The 24,023-nt window shown below is 46.2% G+C and overlaps 1 protein-coding gene across 1 annotated transcript in view; it reads left to right on the top strand.

Annotated features, from left to right (window-relative positions):
• Positions 1 to 24,023, top strand: part of LOC144755305 (regulator of G-protein signaling 5-like) — a 281,940-nt gene that overhangs the window by 169,062 nt on the left and 88,855 nt on the right. The window contains exon 2 of the mRNA XM_078644104.1: positions 10,494 to 10,604. Coding sequence (XP_078500230.1) covers positions 10,494 to 10,604 — 111 coding nt within the window. The remainder of the gene's footprint in view (positions 1 to 10,493; positions 10,605 to 24,023) is intronic.

The following is a 24,023-nucleotide window of genomic DNA, read 5'->3' as shown; positions in this document are numbered from 1 at the left end:
ACATATTCTCTAAATGTAAATTGCTTAGTTGAGGCGCTCATTCATATTCCACTGTCCTAAAAAAAACTATTCTCGCAATGTAATTTGCTTAGGTGAGGTGCTCATTCATATTCCACTGTCCTAAAAAACATATTCTCTCAATGTAAATTGCTTAGTTGAGGCGCTCATTCATATTCCATCGCCCTAAAAACATTATATTCTCTTCATGTAAACTGCTTAGATGAGGCGCTTATTCATATCCTACTGTCCTAAAACAAATTACATTCTATCCTTGTGAATTGGTTAGGTGAGGTGCTCATTCATATTCCACTGCCCTGAACAACATTTTCAGGCTCTCCCTGTAAATTGGTTAAGGTAGGTGCTCGCTTAATCGCGGCAGCCCTCATTACTTTTATCATTACATCATCCACTTCTAAAAAGCCACTCATGTCTGTACTGTATTATGGAAGGGAGGAACTCTGGGCGGGTCCATTATGTTCCCTGAACAAACTCCTCTTGAGTGTTTATACATGTTCACATTAAACTCTAAAATATATGGATTAGTTCTGGACACCTTGACAATGTCAACATCAGGGGACACAAAGGGCATGTGGGCTTGTTGTTTGGGTCCCTGTGGCACTTTGGTATTACAGAAGTTGCTGCTGATACTTGCATGAACCCATGTTCAATATGGATTGCACAGGCACAATATCTGTACTCATACAATAACATGCTCATGAAGGAACCTTTTGCCATTGTTACTGTGCTGCATTACAGATGTGGGTGTAATAATAAAGAGGCTCTCTGGAATCACATTTTACCACATGGAAGGTAGTGCACTGTCAGAGTGCTCCTTGTAACCAGATCAGGGGGCACCATAGACATACTCCAGACCAAGTTTGGACTGGGATGAAAAATACGCACAGGTCCCAAATTAAAAGTGGCTCCCATTAGCGAACTGGATAGCTAAAAAGTGTCCCACATTTGCAAATCAGGCACATTTTGGGCTTTTAAACACATATTGTATGGATATTTTGTAAGATATGGAAGACTGCGTGCTTTTTTGTTTGCTGCAGGCAATGTTTGTGGTAACATCAGGGAGAGCAACAGTAAACACTGGCTCACCTTGCCATAAAACAGGACCAAAAACTGCAAAAAACAGCCTACACACTGATCTAGCAGACCAGCCCATCAGACACTGACTGGTTGCCCTATAGGCCAGTCTGACCCTGCTGCAGATACCCTTTTGCAGGGGGGATGCACACTCTGCATGTGGGGTATCCATTCCCTCTCTTCAAGCTGAGGCTGTTCTACCACCAATGAAATTCGGAACAGTGGTTTTGGACTGCCATTGTGTATTTCACTAATGAGTTCTCAGCCCAGGTCAAAATGCCCAACTGTGCTTAGGAAAGAAACAGATTTTAGTGTAACGAAGTGCACTTTTCCGATCTACACCAGGCCCACAATTTGGGATGCATCACAGCCCAAACTGAAACAGTGTGCCTGAGGTATAATTCGGGCGCTGGGCCCTGATTTATTAATATTTTGTGCAGGCACTTGTTTACTATTGTAAAGGCCCTTGTGTGGAGTGTTAAGCTGCTTTGCAGAGCATGAGTGCCCATACAGTAAATGTATGTCCACCAGTTCTATTAAAACTTTATCATGTAAATGTATATTTCGGTGATTTCCATGAAATGTACCAGTTTAAATGTCTATGATGCCTTTATAACAGTAGTATACAACATCAACATATTGGTCCTTATTTGCGAGGCACTTATGCTGCCGTTGCATCACTTTTCGTGATGCTGCGGCAGCGTAAAATATGAGCCATATTTACAAAGTGACTCATATAGGCAGATGCGTTACTTTGTAAACCTGTGCGCTACATTATACCTGCAACAGGTATAATGTATGAAGGGCTCAGAAAATTCTCGTAGAAGTGTGGTAGTTAAATTTAAGAGATTTTACAGCAACACTTCTAGGACGCCACTGCGTCAAATACTTACGCCTCCTTAGGTCTGCCTGACAGCAGGCGTAAGGAGTGAGACATTGCGGGAGTTGCGTCTGTTTACAGATACGTGAGTATAACTGGCGTATCAATAAATCCTTGCGACATGGAGTGTTGAACAGTAAATACGGCACATCCATGGTGTCGCAAGGAGGGTGCACTGAAAAGTGTTGCATCGCTGTTTTCACGCAGCGCTGCAATACTTTACATAAATGTGGCCCACAATGTAGTCCCATTTACACTTGGAAATCTAAAGCCAACTAATGTTATCCAGAAATGCCACACCATCTCACACATGATTTCACCATGATGGAGGGCTATACATGAAAAACTGAAAAATAATAAACATTAGCTCATCATAGTAGAATTTCTGTGCTTTCATGAAAGTAAAGAAATGTTTGGAAACAAAGATTGGATGATCAGCAGTTGCAGCTACAGCGAGAGGCCACCCACCGTAGCAATAAAATAAGGGAGTTGACGGGAATTACACACATTATATGTTACTACACACAATACACACTTGTTCTATTGAAAAGCAGAGCTGCTGTAGCTTTCTTTTGAAGCTAATCACATATAATTCTTTTGGAGAGCACGAGGAGCTGAGGTCTTATTTACCTGTCACGAGCCCGTAAAGGAGCAGTCATTAATCGAGCGCGATTAGGGAATAATGCACTGTATTGTGAAGCAGACAGCCGTTATTTGCAGCCTTTATGATGGATGCAATATGAGTTACCGGAACAGAAAAGGTGAGCCGAGGGAAGGGAATGCAATTGAAGAAAGAGTCTAATAAGCATGTATTCAACATATTGTATTTTTCTGGTTTGTACAAGTATTCCTTTAAAAATAGAAGAGTTAGTGGTTAGTCGTCTGTTTGCCCCCTGACCCCACACCCTCCTGGACTGCATACAAATGGAATGTTCTTGTTTTCCCGAAAACAGGGGCGAATTTCTATTGTCATATGTCAGCATTGTTCTGAGAGAAGAGTGGTCATGTGTATGATTGCCCTGATGTGAAACAGATGGAACCAGCATTGGCTAAATCACTTAATTTCGCTTGGCGTCTGGCTATTGTGCAAGGATGCAGCTGTAAAGATGCAGGGGAAGGAGCAAGTAGGCCGCGTGTGGGAGGTGAGGTGATGGGAGTGGACTGTTCCATCTCCCTACACGGTACAGGGTGATTGAGTGTTGCTCACCCGTGTGCGTGGGAGTACTGGTTGAATCCTACGCGGTTTGCGTAGGCACTAATAAAAGATCCTGGGGATGGCTTCATAGTTATTTACATTCCAGCCCTCAACAAATAGCCCTTGCCTCCGTGCCTTATTCATGATGTTGCACTAGGCCCCTGAACTAACACAATGGGCTAACAGTTCACTGGCAATGAGGCTGGTAGTCAACCTCGCACCCTGCAACCACCCATCGCTGCCAGTCTCTACTGGAGCTGCCCACCTGCAGCGTTGAGGGACCACAGTGGCCAGAGAAGAGCGACCACACCGCATTGGCGCGGCCCGTCTTGCCTCCTGCATTGCATGTGCTGTCCATGGACGCGCCGCATCCAGCCTTTCACCAGACACACCATGCAGCAGCACGTTTTCTTAGGTGGTGATTGCCCCTGCTCCCCCGCAGAACAAGCCACAGGCCCTACGACCACGTGGCAGTCAGCATCCACAGTGGCAACACTTGTCCCCCCTCCTGTCCTCTGCGGGCACATCATAATGTCAGCCCTGCCCCTCCTGCAAATTGTTGCACACCTGTGCATCAGGCCAGGTCACCAGCAGGGGCACAGATGTTTTGGGGGAATCCATGCACTGCCCATAATCCATCTCCTTGCTGAGGCACAGGACACACAGGCTGCTTACTCATAAGGGTGCAAAGGGCCCCAGCCAAGGACATAAAGATCCTGCACTGCCCACGCCACATCCCTGGAGTGGCTTATAGCCCGATTTGAAGTATCCACAGAGTAAAGAGGCCCTTTGATAGGCAGCTGTGCAACACCACTCCACGTGGCTCTCAGCGCTCCTGCTGCAAGGCACCACTGACACAGCGGGTGACGCCCGGGAACCCTTGGGACCTGACAGCACAATGGCCTCAATACCGGCTATAGAGTTCCATCTGCACTAGCACCAAAATGGAAGGAGTGGGTAGAGCACCTTCAATTCTACTTCTAGAGCACCAAAATCGCAGTTGAACAGCACAGGGCTCTCCTCTTGCACCTAGGAGGAACGGGCATTCACAAGATATACAAGACTTTGGTTGAAGCAACACCCAGAACAAATGCAACATTACTCAGGGCTCTAAAAACACATTTTGAGCCGATAGTTCATAGAAATTATGAATGTTTTGTGTTCCATCAGGCACGTCAGGAATACTACAAACCCAGGGTCACCTTCCACTTCCACTGTCGCCTCATAGAGCTAGCAAGCATCTGTGGCTTCCAAGATAAACAGAAAGAAATAGGAAGTCAGGTAATACAGGGATGCTTCTCATCCAAACTGAGAGCGACGATTCTCCAAGAATCCGGAAAATCACTCCAGGGCATCCTGACACTTGGGCGGTATGAAGAGCTATCCAAAACAAGAGCTTCTCTGTTGCAAGCTGCCTCCATTGGTCAATTATACCTGAACCAATTAATATCATCCAACCTTGCCGTTGTCCAGCTGCCTGAAAGCAGCCTCCAGAAAAGCGCAAAGACTGTGGGTTTTGAGGAGGACCTCCTCTCAAGCTTGCAGAGTGCTTCACAAAAGGAAAGAAATGTTACGCCTGTGAAAATTTTACCACTGCACGAAAGTCTGCAGGTCATCAAAGAGCAATCCCAGATGGAAACCGGCCAGGCTTTCGCCAATAGCCCCACAACACCAGAAGACATGGATGATGACACAGAGGAATACACCTGTTCACACTGTTTTTACAATCGGCGGGTCCTGGTTACCTCGTCACCGCTCACACAGTACCAGTGATAGAGCGCGGGTTCACCTGCCCAGAATTTTACCATACTCACCTGGGCCCATAAAAAATACACACTTTTACCAGGTAAACCTACGCTTAACCAGTGATTTAATTTAACCTTTTAGGACCTATACCTTGACTTACTAATCCTAGTCACCGGTACCTAGAGTCCCAAGGGATCAAGGGAGTTTGCAAGAAAATAGGTAGTAAATAATCATTTGCACTCATAAAATAACCACAGACTCGGGAAAGATTTAAACGCTTTATCTAAATATTTTCTTTAAATGTCAGAGTCCCTACTAAATTAATCAGAGCTTGATCAAATAAGAATAAAATCAAAGCAAGATGATGTGAAAGTATCATGAAACGTTCTTTAAGCATTGAATTATAGGAAGGGTAAGAACAGGGAAACAGCACAATGACATAATCAATCAATCAATCAATCAATGCATTTATATAGCGCACTACTCACCCGGAGGGTCTCAAGGCGCTGGGGGGAGGGGGTCCGCTACTACTCGAACAGCCAGGTCTTGAGCTGCTTCCTGAAGGCGAGGTGGTCCTGGGTCAGGCAGAGGTGGGTAGGAGGGGAGTTCCAAGTCTTGGCGGCCAGGTAGGAGAAGGACCTTCCTCCTGTGGTGGCTCTTCGGATGCGGGGGATGGCGGCGAGGGCGTGGCTGGTCGATCGAAGCTGGCGTTTGGGAGCGTAGAAGTTGAGGCGGCTGTTGAGGTATCCTGGTCCTTGGTTGTGTAGGGCTTTGTGTGCGTGGGTGAGGAGCCGGAAGGTGATTCTCTTGTTGACCGGGAGCCAGTGCAGGTCTCTCAGGTGTCCGGTGATGTGGCTGCGGCGAGGGATGTCCAGGATGAGTCGTGCTGAGGTGTTCTGGATCCGCTGGAGTCTCTTCTGGAGTTTGGCGGTGGTTCCGGCGTAGAGGGAGTTGCCATCGTCCAGACGGCTGGTGACGAGGGCCTGGGTGACCGTCTTCCTGGTCTCGGTGGGGACATACCCACGAAACTTTATATTTACCTAGAATGGTGTGAAGACCAACCCTGGCCATGGGCTGGGATAAAGGACAGGACCCCCTATAGTGCAGGTGCAACAGGATAGAACAGGTGCAGACCAGAATCAGGATAAGTACGGACCAAATTGGATCAGGACAAGACCACCGCAGGTCAGGACCAGCACCCACAGCTAAAGTGCAACACCAGCATCACACCCCTCTCTGCAGCTAACAGTCGGACCCCGATTGGGTTATCGAACCTTCTCCCACAGAACCCCGATTGGGTTATTGATCTCCTTCCCAGAACCCCAATTGGGTTATCAAATCTTCTGACAGAGTGCTCCGCCAGCACCTCTGCTCTCGATCGCCTATTGAGTGCGTTGAGTCAGTGACAGGTCAGCTATTCAGACAAGTCGGACAATCTAACTAGCTAAGCCTACCTTAGTTATACCATTTTCCAGGGCAGTGTACCACCCCCTAATGTTGCAAATGTGTGTATTACCTCAAGTTGATTGGTCAAAAGACGAGGAGAGGTCATCACACCATACCAGTTATGAGGTCATGCTCTTCAATATTCAGATCCATGTTCCCGCCCAATATTTTATTTTCCCATGCACTTTTATTCCACCCGGCAATGAATGTTCCAATAGTAAATACAATGTATAATTTAACATCCCCATGGAGGTTCAGGAGGTCAGGTTCCCATGAACGTCTTCTAGCAAGTCGAGAGTTGGCATGAATTCAATCCTATGGCTTGTAGACTCGAGTGAATTCGGCGCATGCTCAGTTTCAGGACCCAAGATGGAGCAACACTGTACTTGATTGGTCCCAACACGAGCTAATAGCAAAGTCAAAGAAGAACAGTTTTAGAACAAAGAATAAATAAATGCACTGTATACCCCTTATCTCTACTCAATTCCCATTACTTTATTTAACTACAGCATTAGGGATTAGGCAAAACGAATAACTTAGTTAAAGCAGCAATGCAAGCGTTAGCGCATGAGAACATAGAGCAGCCATCTTTAGTTCTAGTGTGCAGAAGCAAAGATTTCCCACCAAGCCTAAGAATACGTCATGTCACGTGAGTATGACAGACGCATGCGTAGAAAAGTTCCCGCGTTGCGGCGGCCATTTTAATGCATTCGCGTTACAGTTTAGTAAAAGCACATAAACAAGCGTCCCTTAGATGCCTCTTATGTCGTGTGGCGCATTTATTAGCAGACAAAACATGTTGGTTAATACATTTCTTATTATTTTGAGAGTGTTGAGTCCAAGTAAGTCGCTTTAAGTGCGAAACTTTGCTCCATCATCAGCTTCTAATAGGGCCTCAAAGGGTCACGGCAACCATTGACAGCGGATCCATCAAACTAATGTCAGCTGACATATACTGCCCCCTATCTAAACCCCCAGAGCTGGAAAAGGCAACGGTCAAGATCTTGGCACAGGGACAAGCACGTCCAATATCCTTCAATGTGTGTTTCAAATCACTGGTCTCCCACAAAAGTACAAGTATCAACACTGTCATCTATGTAGTGGAAAAGGGCATGGCATACTTGTCAGCAGGCAGACAGCCAAAGTACTTGATCTGATCTTCTTTGCCCTCGGATTACTAGAGGAAGAATTACCCACCATCCTTAATGAGTTTGCAGAACTGTTCAAAGGCATCGGCTGCCTCAGAGGTAAAGAAGTGAGACTGCACATTGACTACTCCATTCAGCCAATAGCTCTACAAAATCAGTGACTTGCTTTCCATCTCCAGCCAAAGACGGAAGAAGAAATGGAGAAGTTGGAACGTTCAGGCATAATTGAGAAAGTGGTGGGCCCTACCCCATGGGTATCGCCCATCGTCATTGCTCAGAGTTGGCAACGAGTGAGAGCGGCCAGCCAGAGTATGAGACATTTTTAACAGGATCCTTAGGTGGGTGGCACAATCAGTGCGGCATCCTCCTTTAAGCCTGGGTCGCACCTGCCCTGGGTATGTGGTGTACCTTTTTAAAGGACACTCATGTATATGAGACCTAAAACAATCAAATAAGCTGAGATGGCGATGTGGCGAGAGCAAGGGAAGTGGTTTTATTTATTTTTTAATTTAATTTAACTTATCCCGTCGTATGTTGACTTCGCTGACCCCCAACCAGACATGCCCCTGCCCTGCCCTGCCGCACCACTCTTACCTGTGCCAGCCACCACTAGCTGGGGTATAAATATTAAATTTGGAGCAGACTTTACCAAGTGGGATAATGCTCTCTGCAATTAGCATGTAAAACAATATATAGAAACAGGAACATATGGAAAGGGATCTATGTTAATACAGGAGGGACAAGAGAAAAAGGGGAAAAAAGAGGGAAGGAAAAGAATAAGGAAAAATAATAGCAAAAAGAGGTAGTACATGTCAAGAATGGATGACTGAAAACACATACCTGAATATTTCATGAAAGGAAGAATGGAGTGGAGACAACACGGATGTTGATATTATTTGAAGACAAGGGAACCCAATAGGATTGGTCAGGATCCTTGGGTATCAGTATGTTGTGAACACAGCGGTCCCTCACAAGGACAATGAGAGAAGGAATGAATATAGAAATACAATTAAATCTATATTATGCTGTCCAGCCGGACAGTAATCTCTTTAATATAACAAAAATTAGGAAAAACAATGAAGTGGGAACAAAGTCTTGCGTCAAGCAAGAAACGGACAGAAAGACTCAGGCAAAGCTAAGTGCTTGAAATTCCAACAATTCAAAAAGGATTAATGAAAAAAGACACATTACACATTTGAAACAATAATTATGGTTGTGTTAGGGTGCTGAGGAGTCGATGACATTTTGATCCATACATAGAATTGAGGATCATCATCAGTACATTAGGTTACATGCCTCAGTGATTGCCTGTGGAAAAATGAGAAAAGGTAGAGGGGAAAAACAAACTGATAGGGTAAACGAAAGGTAAGCATCACAATGCCAAATCATGTGACAGCTATGCAGACTCTGGAGTGAGTAGCAGAGGGGGGAAAAACCAAAAGGATAAGGTAAATGGGAGGTAAGCTTTAAAATGTTGATTTATGCGACAGTCGTGCAAACTCTAGAGTGAGAAGTAAGCCGAACAGGGGCTTAAGTGAGCCTTATCTAGAGGTGAATGGCAGTGCGACACCTACAGGTAACGATGTTAAGATAAGTGACAGGGCTATTCTGTGACTGTTGTGAAAAGCCTGTCAAAAGGGGGTCGACTTACCAACTGCAAGAGAGGAATGGCCTGCAGTGGTGTAATGTTTTTCCAACTGGGCAGGTGAGCACGAAAGCCTAAGGTGGACAATGGGAAAGCATCAAGTTGGGGTATTATATCAAATCCCCATAGTCATGCACGCTCGATTGTAAGGAGGAGGAGGCTTACCGATACTAGTAAGGGATCCACAAAATGGGGGATCCATGAGCAATGGACGAGTGCGATCACTCGAGCAGGCGATCTGGGGAAAGATAGATGCGCACGTTATGGAAGGAATTAACCACTAAGTGAACACATCTAGTAGCATGGTCATGCACGCGAGATTGTGAGGAGGAGGAGGCTTACCGATAATAGGAAGGGATCAACGAAATTGGGGATCCACGAGCAAGGGACGAGTGCGATCACTCAAGCCGGCGATCTTGAGAAAGACAGTTGCGAACATTATGGAAGGAGGTGAGTAAAGAGATTCCTGTCTGGCTGGACAGCATAATATAGATCTAATTGTATTTCTATATTTATTCCTTCTCTCATTGTTCTTGTGAGGGACCATTGTGTTCACAACATGGATGATGATGGCACATCTGACAAGCATGGCCATGCACCACAGTAGAACAGTATAAAAGAAGGAGGGGAATACACAAGGCAAACAAATTTTAGGGATTTGTAAGGAAAAAGGATAGAACATTTTAATAGAGATATGGCATCACTAGGATAAACATTTTATCTAAAAGCACAAGATGAAGAAATACCAAAACATTTCAGAAGGTATTAGTTTGTAGAGGGACCAGCTGTATCCATAGTATCCACCAGATGAGAGTTTATACATTCTCTGAGTTCAGACATATTTTCATAAGAGGTAGGTTTTATTTGGTAGGTGACCTTAAAGAGGCAAGGCTGAAAAAGGTCATAGAGAGCATCTAGATTGAGTAATGGAGGACAGAGATTGAGAAAGTCTTTCCTTCTGTTGGCCCTGGACTTTGAAGACACTCTGTGAAAAAAAATCTTATCATATTATCATATCATATCATATCATATTTGGCACTCCAAGTCGAACCCACCACTATGCATTCACGCACACTGCGGAAAATATATAAATAACATGAGAGGTAAGTAATGAACTATACACATTGTATTATTGTGCTTCTGGAGATAATTTCCTGCAGTGTGATATTCCAATAGTTTCTATTAGTGCCACAATAAAAGAACATCCCACTCAGAGCACACATTGGTGACGCATAGAGCGCAATAAAGAAAAAATACATCATCTGTACAGAGGCTAGTAGATAGACGGAATAAATAATTGTAGCAGTGATTACAAAACTGTTTTATATATTCTCTCCTCAGGGCAAAAGGGATCAAGAGCAAATTAGGAGTCCTGCTCCAGAAACCGGAATCGGCCTTTGATCTGATCATCCCATATCCGGAAAAAACTGAGAAAACAATCAAGGCTCCCAAGTATGTACCGAAACTTTGCGTTTTTCTCCTAACAGTAAATATCCTTCTCTTTTCACCCTACTCTAGAAACTCCCACTGTGTACTTCTTCCTCCTCATGTGGGTCTTGTTCTAGAGTTGTAGGCAATTGAAATCAGGACGAAATGTCGCTCAGAATAATCACAGAGTGTGATAATTATTGTTTTCCGAAATGAAGCTACATACTACATGATGAACTATTGTATAATGTTGCATGTATGTCGTGCGCAGTGTACAGAATTAAGGGTCAGATGTATGAAAATGTGTGTTTGGAATATCCTAATTGCGAATTTTAGCTTAGTATTGAAATCCATGCTTTGTGTTTCCGTCATAGATAATGGGAAGAAAACAAGAGCAACGTATCAAGCATAGAAAGAGAACTTGCTCTTCGTTTTACACATATTGTAGGCTTTGCACAGTGACCCCTTTTTCTAACAAAAAATGAGGCATTTCCTGGGCACAATTCTGTCATTTTTATCTGTATAAGATGACAAGGCCGTTCTAAAAATAAAAGACACATTTACTGCAATTTTAGGGCACACCAAAAGGATTTACATTTTGATGCCATGAGAGGTAGACCAACGGGAAACAAAAAAAAAGCTTTGACACTAAAGCACATTTGAAATATAGAAGCATACTTTTTAGAGCATGGGATTGCAGTTTTCTATAAAATACAGCTATAATCCCCTTTAATTATTAATTCTTTCTTTATTCGGCTTTACACATTGGAAAACCATAAAAGCAACATTTGATAATACAATTTTGTTTTAGACGAAAGATCATATTACAGGATAAAATTCAGACAGAAACAAATTAATATGTTTAAAACAAAACATCAAGTTATTTCATTACGTTATCTGAAGCGAAATCCGGCATGAATTTTACAGATTTTTCCTATGCTTCATAACGCATTTTAGAAAATTAAGGACAAGATAACAAACAAGTTCCGATTCTAGCAGTTGGAGGCGTAGCATTGCGGGGCGACACTGTCTAAGTGCCCAACGCCTTAATAGTGGTAGTAGCCAAATTTTCCTGTGTGGATGATGGAATTTGCAAAACAATATTGTATGTAAATTAGTCTGTGCAGATTCCTCATCACAGGGACAAACAGGGAGAATTGGGTCCCATCTATTTCTCTCGGGAAAGGCTACTAATCTATGAAAAAAATCTAATCTGAATCTTGTCAGTAACATTCTATCATGGGTACTAGTCTGTAATGTTAAATACGGCTGGATGGAGTATGTGAACTGAATCAAGTTGGCATGAAGGACCAAGGGTTTTGTCGAGTCAGAAGTCAGCCTCAGGACTCTAAGTGTCTCAGGGCCAGTTCTTTCAACGCTCTCTTTGGAATATCAATGATACCTTCAGGTTGAAGATAATACTTCTCCAAGCCAAGATCTTTGAGGACGTTTCTGATGTACCGAAGCCATGTTATTTTTGAAGATTGGTCAAGGGCCATTGAGTCTACTAGGATTGCCTGTGTCAGCACATTTTTATCAGAGGTCCATATGCGCCGCCAAAGCAATAATGGCTGAATCTTTAACAAGTCCTCCAAGTAGGGGATTCCAAGTTCCAAATGAGATGCGTAGATTGAAGTACGTCTTGGTGTTGCTAAGAGGAATCTGAGGAAGGTGTTTTCTGCCACCTGAAGGGCGCTAACGTCTACGTGTCCCCAGACTCCCGCCCCATACAGTGCAATAGCCTGACACTTGGCACTATACATTTTTAGTAACTCCACTGGTGCTCTCCTCCCCAATCTCTGAGAGAAGTTCATCAGAGCCACTATGGCTCTTTTAAAAAGATGGCACCTTGCCTCTACTGCTGGTCTCCACTTCAGCCTTTCGTCAATCATGATTCTCAAATACGGGTATTGGGCAGTTACCTCAAGTTTTTGGTTATTGAGATAGATGTCCTTTCCTCATTTTTTCCCACTGCCTGCTACCATGACAAACGTTTTTTTAACGTTCACATGTAGGTCCAATTTATTTATTTATTTTATTTATTTAAGCTTTTATCGCGCACAGCTACCCACAGTGGGTTTCCCGGCGCCAGGGATAGACTGTAGAAAAAAGGACGGTGCAGCACCTGACTTGAGGCCACAACCAACTATTGGCTACGCTTAGTGAAAAGTAGTGTCTTCAGAGCCCTACGGAAGCGAAGTAAGTTGGTCTCTAACTTTAGTGCCAGTGGGAGGGAGTTCCAATATTTAGGGCCCAAAATAGAAAAGGAACGGCCTCCCATTTTTGTCAGCTTACATCTTGGCACTGTGAAATTGCCAGTGTCCGACGACCGTAGTGAGCGCAAGGGTCTGTAAGGTTTTACCAACCCTTGAATATAAGCTGGAGCGCTACCCTGTTTGGTCTTGAACATGTAACAGAGTGCCTTGAATTTAACACGTTCGGGGACGCTCAGCCAATGAAGGTCACGCAAGGCGGCAGCGGCTGAAGTGCGTCTAGGGACGTTCTTTAGCAGGCGCGCAGCCGCATTTTGTACAACCTGAAGCACATGTATGGTAGCTTTATCTGCGCCCAGGTAGAGAATATTGCCATAGTCCAGGCGTGATGTTACAAGTGCCTGGACTACGGTTCTGCGAGAGGAGAGGGGGAGCATCCACAAAATCTTGTGAAGCCACCGCAGCGTTGAGAAGCAAATGGCTGCAACCTTAGTGGCCTGTTGCTTCATAGTTAGCCTGTCGTCAATAATGACGCCCAGGTTACGGACTGCAGAGGATGGTGTTGGCGCATTTCCCAGTTCAATGGGCCAATGACGGGGGCCCCAGAGATGTTTGTTCCGACCCAGAATGACCACCTCGGTCTTCTCCCCATTCAGCTTGAGACAATTTCTCCGCATCCAGTCAGCCACAAGGATGAGGCCAGACTTGAGTGCGGAGGTACTATTCTCATCTCTCCCTGATAGGGAGAAGACAATCTGGGTGTCATCTGCATAGGAGAACAAGGTTAGCCCAGCCTGTTCAACTATGGTCGCCAAGGGTTTAACATAAATATTAAATAATAAAGGGCTAAGAATTGAACCTTGGGGAACGCCGCGGGAAGATGGGCAGATGGTGGAAGCTGCTTTAGGGGAAAACACTTGAAAGGTTCGGTCGCTAAGGAACGACACCACCCAGGCCAGGGCCTGGCCTGCCACACCTAGAGATTTCAGAGAGTCAATAAGGATGGAATGCGACACGGTGTCGAAGGCTGCGCTCAAATCCAGCAGGATGAGCGCCATGGTGTTTCCCTGATCGACACCGTGCCTAAGACTCTCTGTTACCCCCAGGAGGGCAGTCTCAGTTGAGTGCCGCGGCCGAAAGCCCGACTGCGAAGGATGGAGAAAAGCAGTGTTTTCGACCAGTTTGGAAAGCTGGGAATTGATATGTCTCTCCAGTATCTTCGAAAAGATAGGCAACAATGATATAGGGCGGAAATTGGCAGTGTTGGAAGAATCTGCACCCAATTTTTTCAATAAAGGTACAACCATGGCGTGTTTACAAGGTTGGGGGACATGGGCCTCACTCAGAGAAGCGTTTAGTAGTTTGATAATAATAGGGTGTGTGAGGGAATCTAATTGTTTTAATATTTTGGCCGGGAGAGCATCCCGTGGGGAGCCCGATCGCACACTATTTAAGCAGGAGACAAAGGAGATGGCATCTAAAGGCTGCCAAGTAGTGATTACTGCATCAATGGCGGTGTTCACCGGTTCCTGGACCATATCAGGGACAGTAGAAGTAGTCCATGGGAGTGTGGTAAAATGGTCGTAGATAAGATCAACTTTATTTATAAAGTAATCTGCCAAGGATTGACACTGGGCGGCATCAAGTGCCGGGGGGGGAGGTGTAGAATTTGCACCGGTCAATTTTTTAACAACAGAGAATAGTACCTTTGGGCAATTTAGTGCATCAGTCACAGTTTTTTTAGTATAATCTGCTTTAGCAGTTTTACAGCTATTGTGGTACTTTTTCAAGGCTTCTTTATAGATGACTTTACGTGAGGGGGAATAACCTTGTCTCCATTTACGCTCCAAGGTCTTACATTGTGAGCGGAGGCATTTAAGTTGTTCAGAGTACCACGGAGCCGGGGGATGATGTAAGGAAGCAGACTTCGATGTCATCGGTAACGCCGAATTAACAGCATTAGTTAGCCAGAGTTCAGTGGTACAATTGAGTGCAGCAACTGGTAGTTCAGTGCACGGAAGTGTTTTGATCAACAGCTTATTGAGTTCTGGCATGTTGATCTTCCCCCAATTTCGAGCTGGCCTAGCAGTTTCCACCTCAGGTCTTATTGCTGTTTCAGCCATATCTAAAGAGAAAGGGACGGCTAAATGGTCGGACCAGGCAATATGTAGGGCTTCTCGAGAGCAGTCTAATGAAAGATTGGACAGAATCGGGTCTAATAAATGACCGGCACAATGTGTGGGACCTGTGTTTTGAAGTTGAAGATTAAAAGCTTCCAGAATGGAGAGAAACTGATTTCTATAAGGACACTCGTGGTCTTCTAGATGTATATTTAGGTCCCCTAAGATCGTAAAATTCGACGCTTTGAGCAGTACTGGAGCTAAAAAATCCGGTAATGATGTTATCCATGAGCTCGCTGTCCCAGGGGGACGGTATACCAATAATCCTGACAACGTAAATTGGGGGGTAATGGTCAGTTTAAATAGGGCTGATTCACAATCTTTTTGAGTGGCATCTACCAATTTACAAGTGTATACATTCCTGTAGACAATTGCAATTCCGCCACCCCTGCCAGAAACCCTATCCTGACGAAGAATGGCATAATTGGAAGGAATTGCATCTGCAATGTCCGGACCTGAGCAATCCCGGAGCCACGTCTCACTCAGGAATACCGCATCAGGTTGATTTTCAACAAGAAAATCATGGATATTGTATCTGTGTTGTGGCAAGGATCTGCAGTTGATGCTCCAAAATCTTAAAGGGGGGCGAGTGGAAGCTGTCCTGGAGCATGCCTGCCTCTTTCGTCTACCTTGGTGTTGAAGGGATCTGCATTTAGTAGGGGTTCTTAATGAGAAGCTGCAGCGAGTACAGCTGAACTTGTGAGGCGGGAAAGGGCAGATAGAGCAGTTATTATTAAGAGCACCGCGTAGCGCATACAACTCTTCATATGAGTATGTAAGAATCATGATGAATATAATAGATTTACTCACCAAGGAGAAGAGTGTGCCAAACCCGGAGCCCGGCCCAGCGCGGACGAGCGCAGACGGGCAGGACTCTGGCTGGACTCAGGCGCTGCGAAGGCGTGCCCGCTGCGCGTAACCGCTGCGCTAAGTGACGAGCTTCAAGTAGGCGTGTGGCTCAATGAAAATTAAGCGCTAGAGCGCTGACCTGGCGATAGAGGGAGCGTCCTCCTCAAGATGGCGGCCCCGTGATCCCGGATCCGCTAAACAGCGGTGTGGTTACTCATTTAAATGCAAGTAATGGGCCAGTGGGGAGCGCAGCTAAAAGCAAGGTAAAACAAATGAAATTCTAAATCAAATATCCGAACAGGAATTTTTAAAAGCAAGCAAGCGCTATCACGCGAGCGCTAAGTGGTGTAGACTGCGCCAGGCAGGGTCACCTTGTCCAGGCTGACCGCCGGCGGTTCCTCGCCTCAAGTAGGCGTGTGGCTCAATGAAAATGAAGCGCTAGAGCGCTGACCTGGCAATAGAGGGAGCGTCCTCCTCAAGATGGCGGCCCCGTGATCCCGGATCTGCTAAACAGCGGTGTGGTTACTCATTTAAATGCAAGTAATGGGCCAGTGAGAAGCGCAGCTAAAAGCAAGGTAAAACAAATGAAATTCTAAATCAAATATCCGAACAGGAATTTTTAAAAGCAAGCAAGCAAGCGCTATCACGCGAGCGCTAAGTGGTGTAGACTGCGCCAGGCAGGGTCACCTTGTCCAGGCTGACCGCCGGCGGTTCCTCGCCTCAAGTAGGCGTGTGGCTCAATGAAAATGAAGCGCTAGAGCGCTGACCTGGCGATAGAGGGAGCGTCCTCCTCAAGATGGCGGCCCCGTGATCCCGGATCCGCTAAACAGCGGTGTGGTTACTCATTTAAATGCAAGTAATGGGCCAGTGGGGAGCGCAGCTAAAAGCAAGGTAAAACAAATGAAATTCTAAATCAAATATCCGAACAGGAATTTTTAAAAGCAAGCAAGCAAGCGCTATCACGCGAGCGCTAAGTGGTGTAGACTGCGCCAGGCAGGGTCACCTTGTCCAGGCTGACCGCCGGTGGTTCCTCGCCTCAAGTAGGCGTGTGGCTCAATGAAAATGAAGCGCTAGAGCGCTGACCTGGCGATAGAGGGAGCGTCCTCCTCAAGATGGCGGCCCCGTGATCCCGGATCCGCTAAACAGCGGTGTGGTTACTCATTTAAATGCAAGTAATGGGCCAGTGGGGAGCGCAGCTAAAAGCGAGGTAAAACAAATGAAATTCTAAATCAAATATCCGAACAGGAATTTTTAAAAGCAAGCAAGCAAGCGCTATCACGCGGGCGCTAAGTGGTGTAGACTGCGCCAGGCAGGGTCACCTTGTCCAGGCTGACCGCATGCGGTTCCTCGCCTCAAGTAGGCGTGTGGCTCAATGAAAATGAAGCGCTAGAGCGCTGACCTGGCGATAGAGGGAGCGTCCTCCTCAAGATGGCGGCCCCGTGATCCCGGATCCGCTAAACAGCGGTGTGGTTACTCATTTAAATGCAAGTAATGGGCCAGTGGGGAGCGCAGCTAAAAGCAAGGTAAAACAAATGAAATTCTAAATCAAATATCCGAACAGGAATTTTTAAAAGCAAGCAAGCAAGCGCTATCACGCGAGCGCTAAGTGGTGTAGACTGCGCCAGGCAGGGTCACCTTGTCCAGACTGACCGCCGGCGGTTCCTCGCCTCAAGTAGGCGTGTGGCTCAATGAAAATGAAGCGCTAGAGCGCTGACCTGGCGATAGAGGGAGCGTCCTCCTCAAGATGGTGGCCCCGTGATCCCGGATCCGCTAAACAGCGGTGTGGGTACTCATTTAAATGCAAGTAATGGGCCAGTGGGGAGCGCAGCTAAAAGCAAGGTAAAACAAATGAAATTCTAAATCAAATATCCGAACAGGAATTTTTAAAAGCAAGCAAGCAAGCCCTATCACGCGAGCGCTAAGTGGTGTAGACTGCGCCAGGCAGGGTCACCTTGTCTAGGCTGACCGCCGGCGGTTCCTCGCCTCAAGTAGGCGTGTGGCTCAATGAAAATGAAGCACTAGAGCGCTGACCTGGCGATAGAGGGAGCGTCCTCCTCAAGATGGCGGCCCCGTGATCCCGGATCCGCTAAACAGCGGTGTGGTTACTCATTTAAATGCAAGTAATGGGCCAGTGGGGAGCGCAGCTAAAAGCAAGGTAAAACAAATGAAATTCTAAATCAAATATCCGAACAGGAATTTTTAAAAGCAAGCAAGCAAGCGCTATCACGCGAGCGCTAAGTGGTGTAGACTGCGCCAGGCAGGGTCACCTTGTCCAGGCTGACCGCCGGCGGTTCCTCGCCTCAAGTAGGCGTGTGGCTCAATGAAAATGAAGCGCTAGAGCGCTGACCTGGCGATAGAGGGAGCGTCCTCCTCAAGATGGCGGCCCCGTGATCCCGGATCCGCTAAACAGCGGTGTGGTTACTCATTTAAATGCAAGTAATGGGCCAGTGGGGAGCGCAGCTAAAAGCAAGGTAAAACAAATGAAATTCTAAATCAAATATCCGAACAGGAATTTTTAAAAGCAAGCGCTATCACGCGAGCGCTAAGTGGTGTAGACTGCGCCAGGCAGGGTCACCTTGTCCAGGCTGACCGCCGGCGGTTCCTCGCCTCAAATAGGCGTGTGGCTCAATGAAAATGAAGCGCTAGAGCGCTGACCTGGCGATAGAGGGAGCGTCCTCCTCAAGATGGCGGCCCCGTGATCCCGGATCCGCTAAACAGCAGTGTGGTTACTCATTTAAATGCAAGTAATGGGCCAGTGGGGAGCACAGCTAAAAGCAAGGTAAAACAAATGAAATTCTAAATCAAATATCCGAACAGGAATTTTTAAAAGCAAGCAAGCAAGCGCTATCACGCGAGCGCTAAGTGGTGTAGACTGCGCCAGGCAGGGTCACCTTGTCCAGGCTGACCGCCGGCGGTTCCTCGCCTCAAGTAGGCGTGTGGCTCAATGAAAATGAAGCGCTAGAGCGCTGACCTGGCGATAGAGGGAGCGTCCTCCTCAAGATGGCGGCCCCGTGATCCCGGATCTGCTAAACAGCGGTGTGGTTACTCATTTAAATGCAAGTAATGGGCCAGTGGGGAGCGCAGCTAAAAGCAAGGTAAAACAAATGAAATTCTAAATCAAATATCCGAACAGGAATTTTTAAAAGCAAGCAAGCAAGCGCTATCACGCGAGCGCTAAGTGGTGTAGACTGCGCCAGGCAGGGTCACCTTGTCCAGGCTGACCGCCGGCGGTTCCTCGCCTCAAGTAGGCGTGTGGCTCAATGAAAATGAAGCGCTAGAGCGCTGACCTGGCGATAGAGGGAGCGTCCTCCTCAAGATGGCGGCCCCGTGATCCCGGATCCGCTAAACAGCGGTGTGGTTACTCATTTAAATGCAAGTAATGGGCCAGTGGGGAGCGCAGCTAAAAGCAAGATAAAACAAATGAAATTCTAAATCAAATATCCGAACAGGAATTTTTAAAAGCAAGCAAGCAAGCGCTATCACGCGAGCGCTAAGTGGTGTAGACTGCGCCAGGCAGGGTCACCTTGTCCAGGCTGACCGCCGGCGGTTCCTCGTCTCAAGTAGGCGTGTGGCTCAATAAAAATGAAGCGCTAGAGCGCTGACCTGGCGATAGAGGGAGCGTCCTCCTCAAGATGGCGGCCCCGTGATCCCGGATCTGCTAAACAGCGGTGTGGTTACTCATTTAAATGCAACTAATGGGCCAGTGGGGAGCGCAGCTAAAAGCAAGGTAAAACAAATGAAATTCTAAATCAAATATCCGAACAGGAATTTTTAAAAGCAAGCAAGCAAGCGCTATCACGCGAGCGCTAAGTGGTGTAGACTGCGCCAGGCAGGGTCACCTTGTCCAGCTCCCATTTCACCCATGAAATCCGTATACCTATTCAGGGATTTCTGCAATTCACGCTGAGTACGCGCCAGAATGACAGCATCGTCTGCGTAGAGCAGAGTGGGAATCAGGCGCTGTTTTACCCGCGGGAGATCCTGGCCCCCTCAGCATCTCTTCCTCCAAGCCGTTCGTGTACAATGAGAAGAGAAAGGGGGCCAGAACACACCCCTGCCTGACTCCACGCTCTACTCCAAAAGATGCTGTCAACTCCCCCTTCACGCCAAAACGCACCCTCGCGGATGCTTTAGAATATAGCTCTCTCAAAAAATCTAGAAGAGGGGGATCCACTCCCATTTGACTCAAAACCATCCAATCCCCTTTAAAACAAATAGATCGTTGCAAACCGCACAAAGGAAGAAACACATGGAAGACTGGAGGTTACTGAACGTGGTATTACAGAAAATGTGTAAGTGACTCTGAGGTGCAAGTGATAATGAAAAGACCTGGTAAATACCGACTCTGCTGGATGGTGTAATTTCCTCTTATGCAGAGATAATATTTGGAAATAGGGCACAGCTCCTGGAGTTCAGAGCCTGCTTTACTGTGCTGCAGATGTTTGGGGCAATTTCCATCTCCTGACCCCTGCTAGTACATTTCGCCTTGTTTGCTGGTTTGATCTGCTAAAACTGATCTTTGGGAAATTGTGGGGGTGCAGAGTTGACCACACGTGGTAACTGTCAGGTGTGGTGAGCTCCACATTGCTTGAAATTGCGATCCCTATGCAAAGATGCATTCACAGGGATCAAAGCTTTACGAGCATACTGTACACTATTTGAGAGGCCCTTAAATTACAATGTTGTTAGAGTGACCCTTGGAGCACTGCATAATGTCAAAGTTGGACATGCAAATTTCCAAATTAGTTTCAAACAACTGACTATTGATTTCAGCACAAGGTGAAGCTTTAATGGAGGCGAGCAGTGCTCATGTAGAATAAAAACATTAACTGCATAAACCAATATAAAATTATCACCGTGCATTTCCAAGCCAGATCTGCATCGAAAACAGCTGCTTTTGCGGCGGAGAGCCACAAAGCAAAGCCAGCCGAGGTCTCCACTCTTAAGGCAATCGGCTTACATTTAGTGCAGATGTCTCCTCCATGAGCCCTCACGGCTGTGATGAGCTCCAGTTTAACTATTAGCCTCATTAAATAAGCCCTTTGGGGCAAATTGAATATTATGCTTCTGGACTGTTACAAATCAAGAGCAGGCAGCGGCGTGTTCAGGACAGCGTCGAGTGAAACAGCATTAACAACGCTGAACAAAATGTCCCTGTACTCTTACCCACCCCTGTTTCCAATTAGATCACAGCAAATGACGCTCTTCTTTGGTGGTCTTTCGGGTTACTGGATGTGTTAATAATGTCCAAGGTGGATCACAGGACGGTATCACTATATCACATGAGATAATAACACCAATATAATATCCACAACATCAATCTAATTACTAGAATACAAAGTAATTATAGGGTGAGTAAATATGGACCTAAGTATAGTGAATATACGTACCTTGGCAGTGTAGGCAAAAAACCAGGACTAGCGAAGCGATAGGTACATAGTGAATGAAATAGTGCAGAAGCCCTACCATATGCATAGAATTAAGCGTTTGTCATTTCTAAACTTTAAGCCAGATCTGGAAATTCTATGAGATCCCAGTTCACCTTAATGGTCACGTAAAATATTGAAGTCTCTACTGTAGGCTCCCGCTCACTCACCCTTTGACTGCCGCAACAGCCCTTGCATTCAACAACAGGATGTATTCACAAGATGAAGGGGTATCCATTGGGGACAGAGGGGTGCTTAACACTCCCTGCATGTCCTATGAACCTTCGAGGGGCGCAAGACGCATCCCACCTCATATCCAGAGTCCCCCTGCCCATGGGGTGGTGTTGGTCATTAAATGAAAGTTATGGCTGACGCTGTGCATGCCCAGTTGTTACTCTCATTCAGTTAAAAAGGTTGCTGCTGGTGTGAGGAGAAAGAGCTCACCTTGACCTTGACTCAACCTCATGCCTGTTGAGGTAGTGACCGAACTGAACCTGTTGGCGGGGGGGACGGGGTTCATGGAAAAGCATAGGCTAAAAATATTATAAAGAGTTGGAACTCCATTCTTTCAAATGAAGCACGGACATTTCTAGTGTTCCACTATGGCATTAATAGATGGAGCTGCTAAAAGCAAGACAAACCAAGCAAAGAGGGCGTGGCATACTTTGGGCATGTTCATGAAAGAAATCAGGGGCACATTTATGAATTTTGTGGTGCAGGACAGTGCAGCAAATCACCTTGCTGCACTGTCCTGTGTCACAGGGAAAGGGCATGAATGCGCGTATTTATCCAATAAGGTGGAGTCCTGCCCTATTTCCTTGCACAGTTTCGGCAGCCTAGCACCAGCGCAGGCACCATGAACGAAGGTGCAAGGGTGTCTGTGTTGTAGGCAGGAATATGTTTGCGCAGGAAGGGGAACCTTCCTCAACAAAAACAATGCAGATGGGTTTTTTCCTCTTTCTAGGTGTGCTGCAGAAGGCAGCACAACTAGAAAGAGAGAAAAACAAGGAGACATAGAGATATTTCTCCTCATTTTGCCTCTCCTGGGAGGTGTTTCTTTTTGACCCATTCCCAGATGTATCTATTGTTGTAAATCTCGGAATGCATCAAAATTCATGGATGTTGCGTAGGAACACCCAATCAACACCCATGGAAACACCTCCCTGGTGCAGAATATTGCAATTCACCGATTTCTTCTGTGTTACATTACTCAAGATACATGAAGCCACGCAGGGCCACACAAGGTGGCCTTGCATCGATTCATCCACCTCATTTTACATTTGTGTCTCTCTTGTACCATGTTGCGTGGTGCAAGAGCGATGCAAAAGCGATGCAAAAGGGATCACAAATATGCCCCTCTATTTTTGTTTACGCAACTCAAATTGGTGTAAATATTAAAAATGCATGTACCTGACTAAACAACTAAACACATTTTTCTGCACATCCGTTCATATGTTTGTAAACATAGAGCAGACTTACATGGTCGTTCACAGGTCAAAGGTAGTTTGGTAACAATAACTTTTTAGCCTGCGTGCAACTGACTTCTGTTGACAAGGAGCTAGACTGAAACCAATGTGTCCTTTTGCTTGTCCCACACTGCGGGGTCCATTTTGTTTTTTTCCCAATGTGCAAGACAGTCTTAAAAAATGTTTGCCGATGAAGGACCAATCCTAGAGATGTGCCCAGATCTATCTATACTGTATATCCTCTCACTAGAGATATCTTCCTATGACCAGGCAATGAGGAGGCAGGCTGTGAATCGAAATGTGAGGTCCAATCTTGATTTTTAAGAATGTATTTTAAATTCAATGTACACATTGTACACAACTGGGCGTAACCCTAAATCAAGCCGCCCCCCACTCCTCGACCTTGAATGCCTGTCTTACGGAGGTGGTAAACTGGATGGGCTCCTCCCAGCTGAAATTGAACGGAGGTAAGACGGAGATCATGACACTGGGTAATTTTGAGAATGCTGCCCTCAGAACCATCTGGCCAGATTGCATGGGTCCAGTTCCATCCCCTAAGCCTGAAATAAAGAGCCTGGGGATCTGGTTGGATCATTTCTGACGTTCCAAGTGCAAGCCAGCAAGACAGTGGCAACCTGCTTTGGCCTCATCAGAATGGCCAGGAAAGTGCTCCCCCTGCTTCCCTCCCAAGCCTAGAAAACCATGGTCCAGTCCATACTGCTCTCTAGACTGGATTATGGCAATGTGCTCTACCTAGGCTCCCCCGCTTCTGTAATCAACATACTGCAGGTCATCCAGAACTACGCAGCCAGATTGCTGACGGGAACGCCAAAACTGTCTTCCGCAAAACCCGCTCTCCGTCTCTTACACTGGCTGCCAGTGAGAGAGGGAATCAGCTTCAAATCCCTTTGCATTGTTCACAAAACACTTTTGGGGCAAGGCCCACCCCTGATCTCAGCCATGGTTCAGCCTTACAAAGCTAGGAGACAGCTGCGCTCGGACGACCTCCACCTCATCGCAACCCTCAGAATAAAACGTGCTAGAAGTGGTGGCAGACTCTTTTCCCTGAATGCAGGCAGACTCTGGAACTCTCTGCCTCTCTACCTCCGGACCAAACCCATCACCACTCTTTTAGGAAACAGCTAAAAACCTTTCTATTTCCCTAAAGCACTCCCTTCGTTTGTCATCCGGACCAGTAGGTTAGCCTAGCGCTGGGAGGCCTCCGGGTAGCCATGTGCTCTATAAGTGCCCTTTTCATTTCATTTCATTTCACATCTCTGCGTTGTAAAGTTGGCCAACCACTCTAAAA

Source organism: Lissotriton helveticus, chromosome 1_1, assembly GCF_964261635.1.
Source record: "Lissotriton helveticus chromosome 1_1, aLisHel1.1, whole genome shotgun sequence".
In the NCBI taxonomy this organism is placed as follows: Eukaryota; Metazoa; Chordata; class Amphibia; order Caudata; family Salamandridae; genus Lissotriton; species Lissotriton helveticus.
The sequence above is the reverse complement of the archived record's forward strand: the minus strand, read 5'-3'. Positions and strand labels throughout refer to the sequence as shown.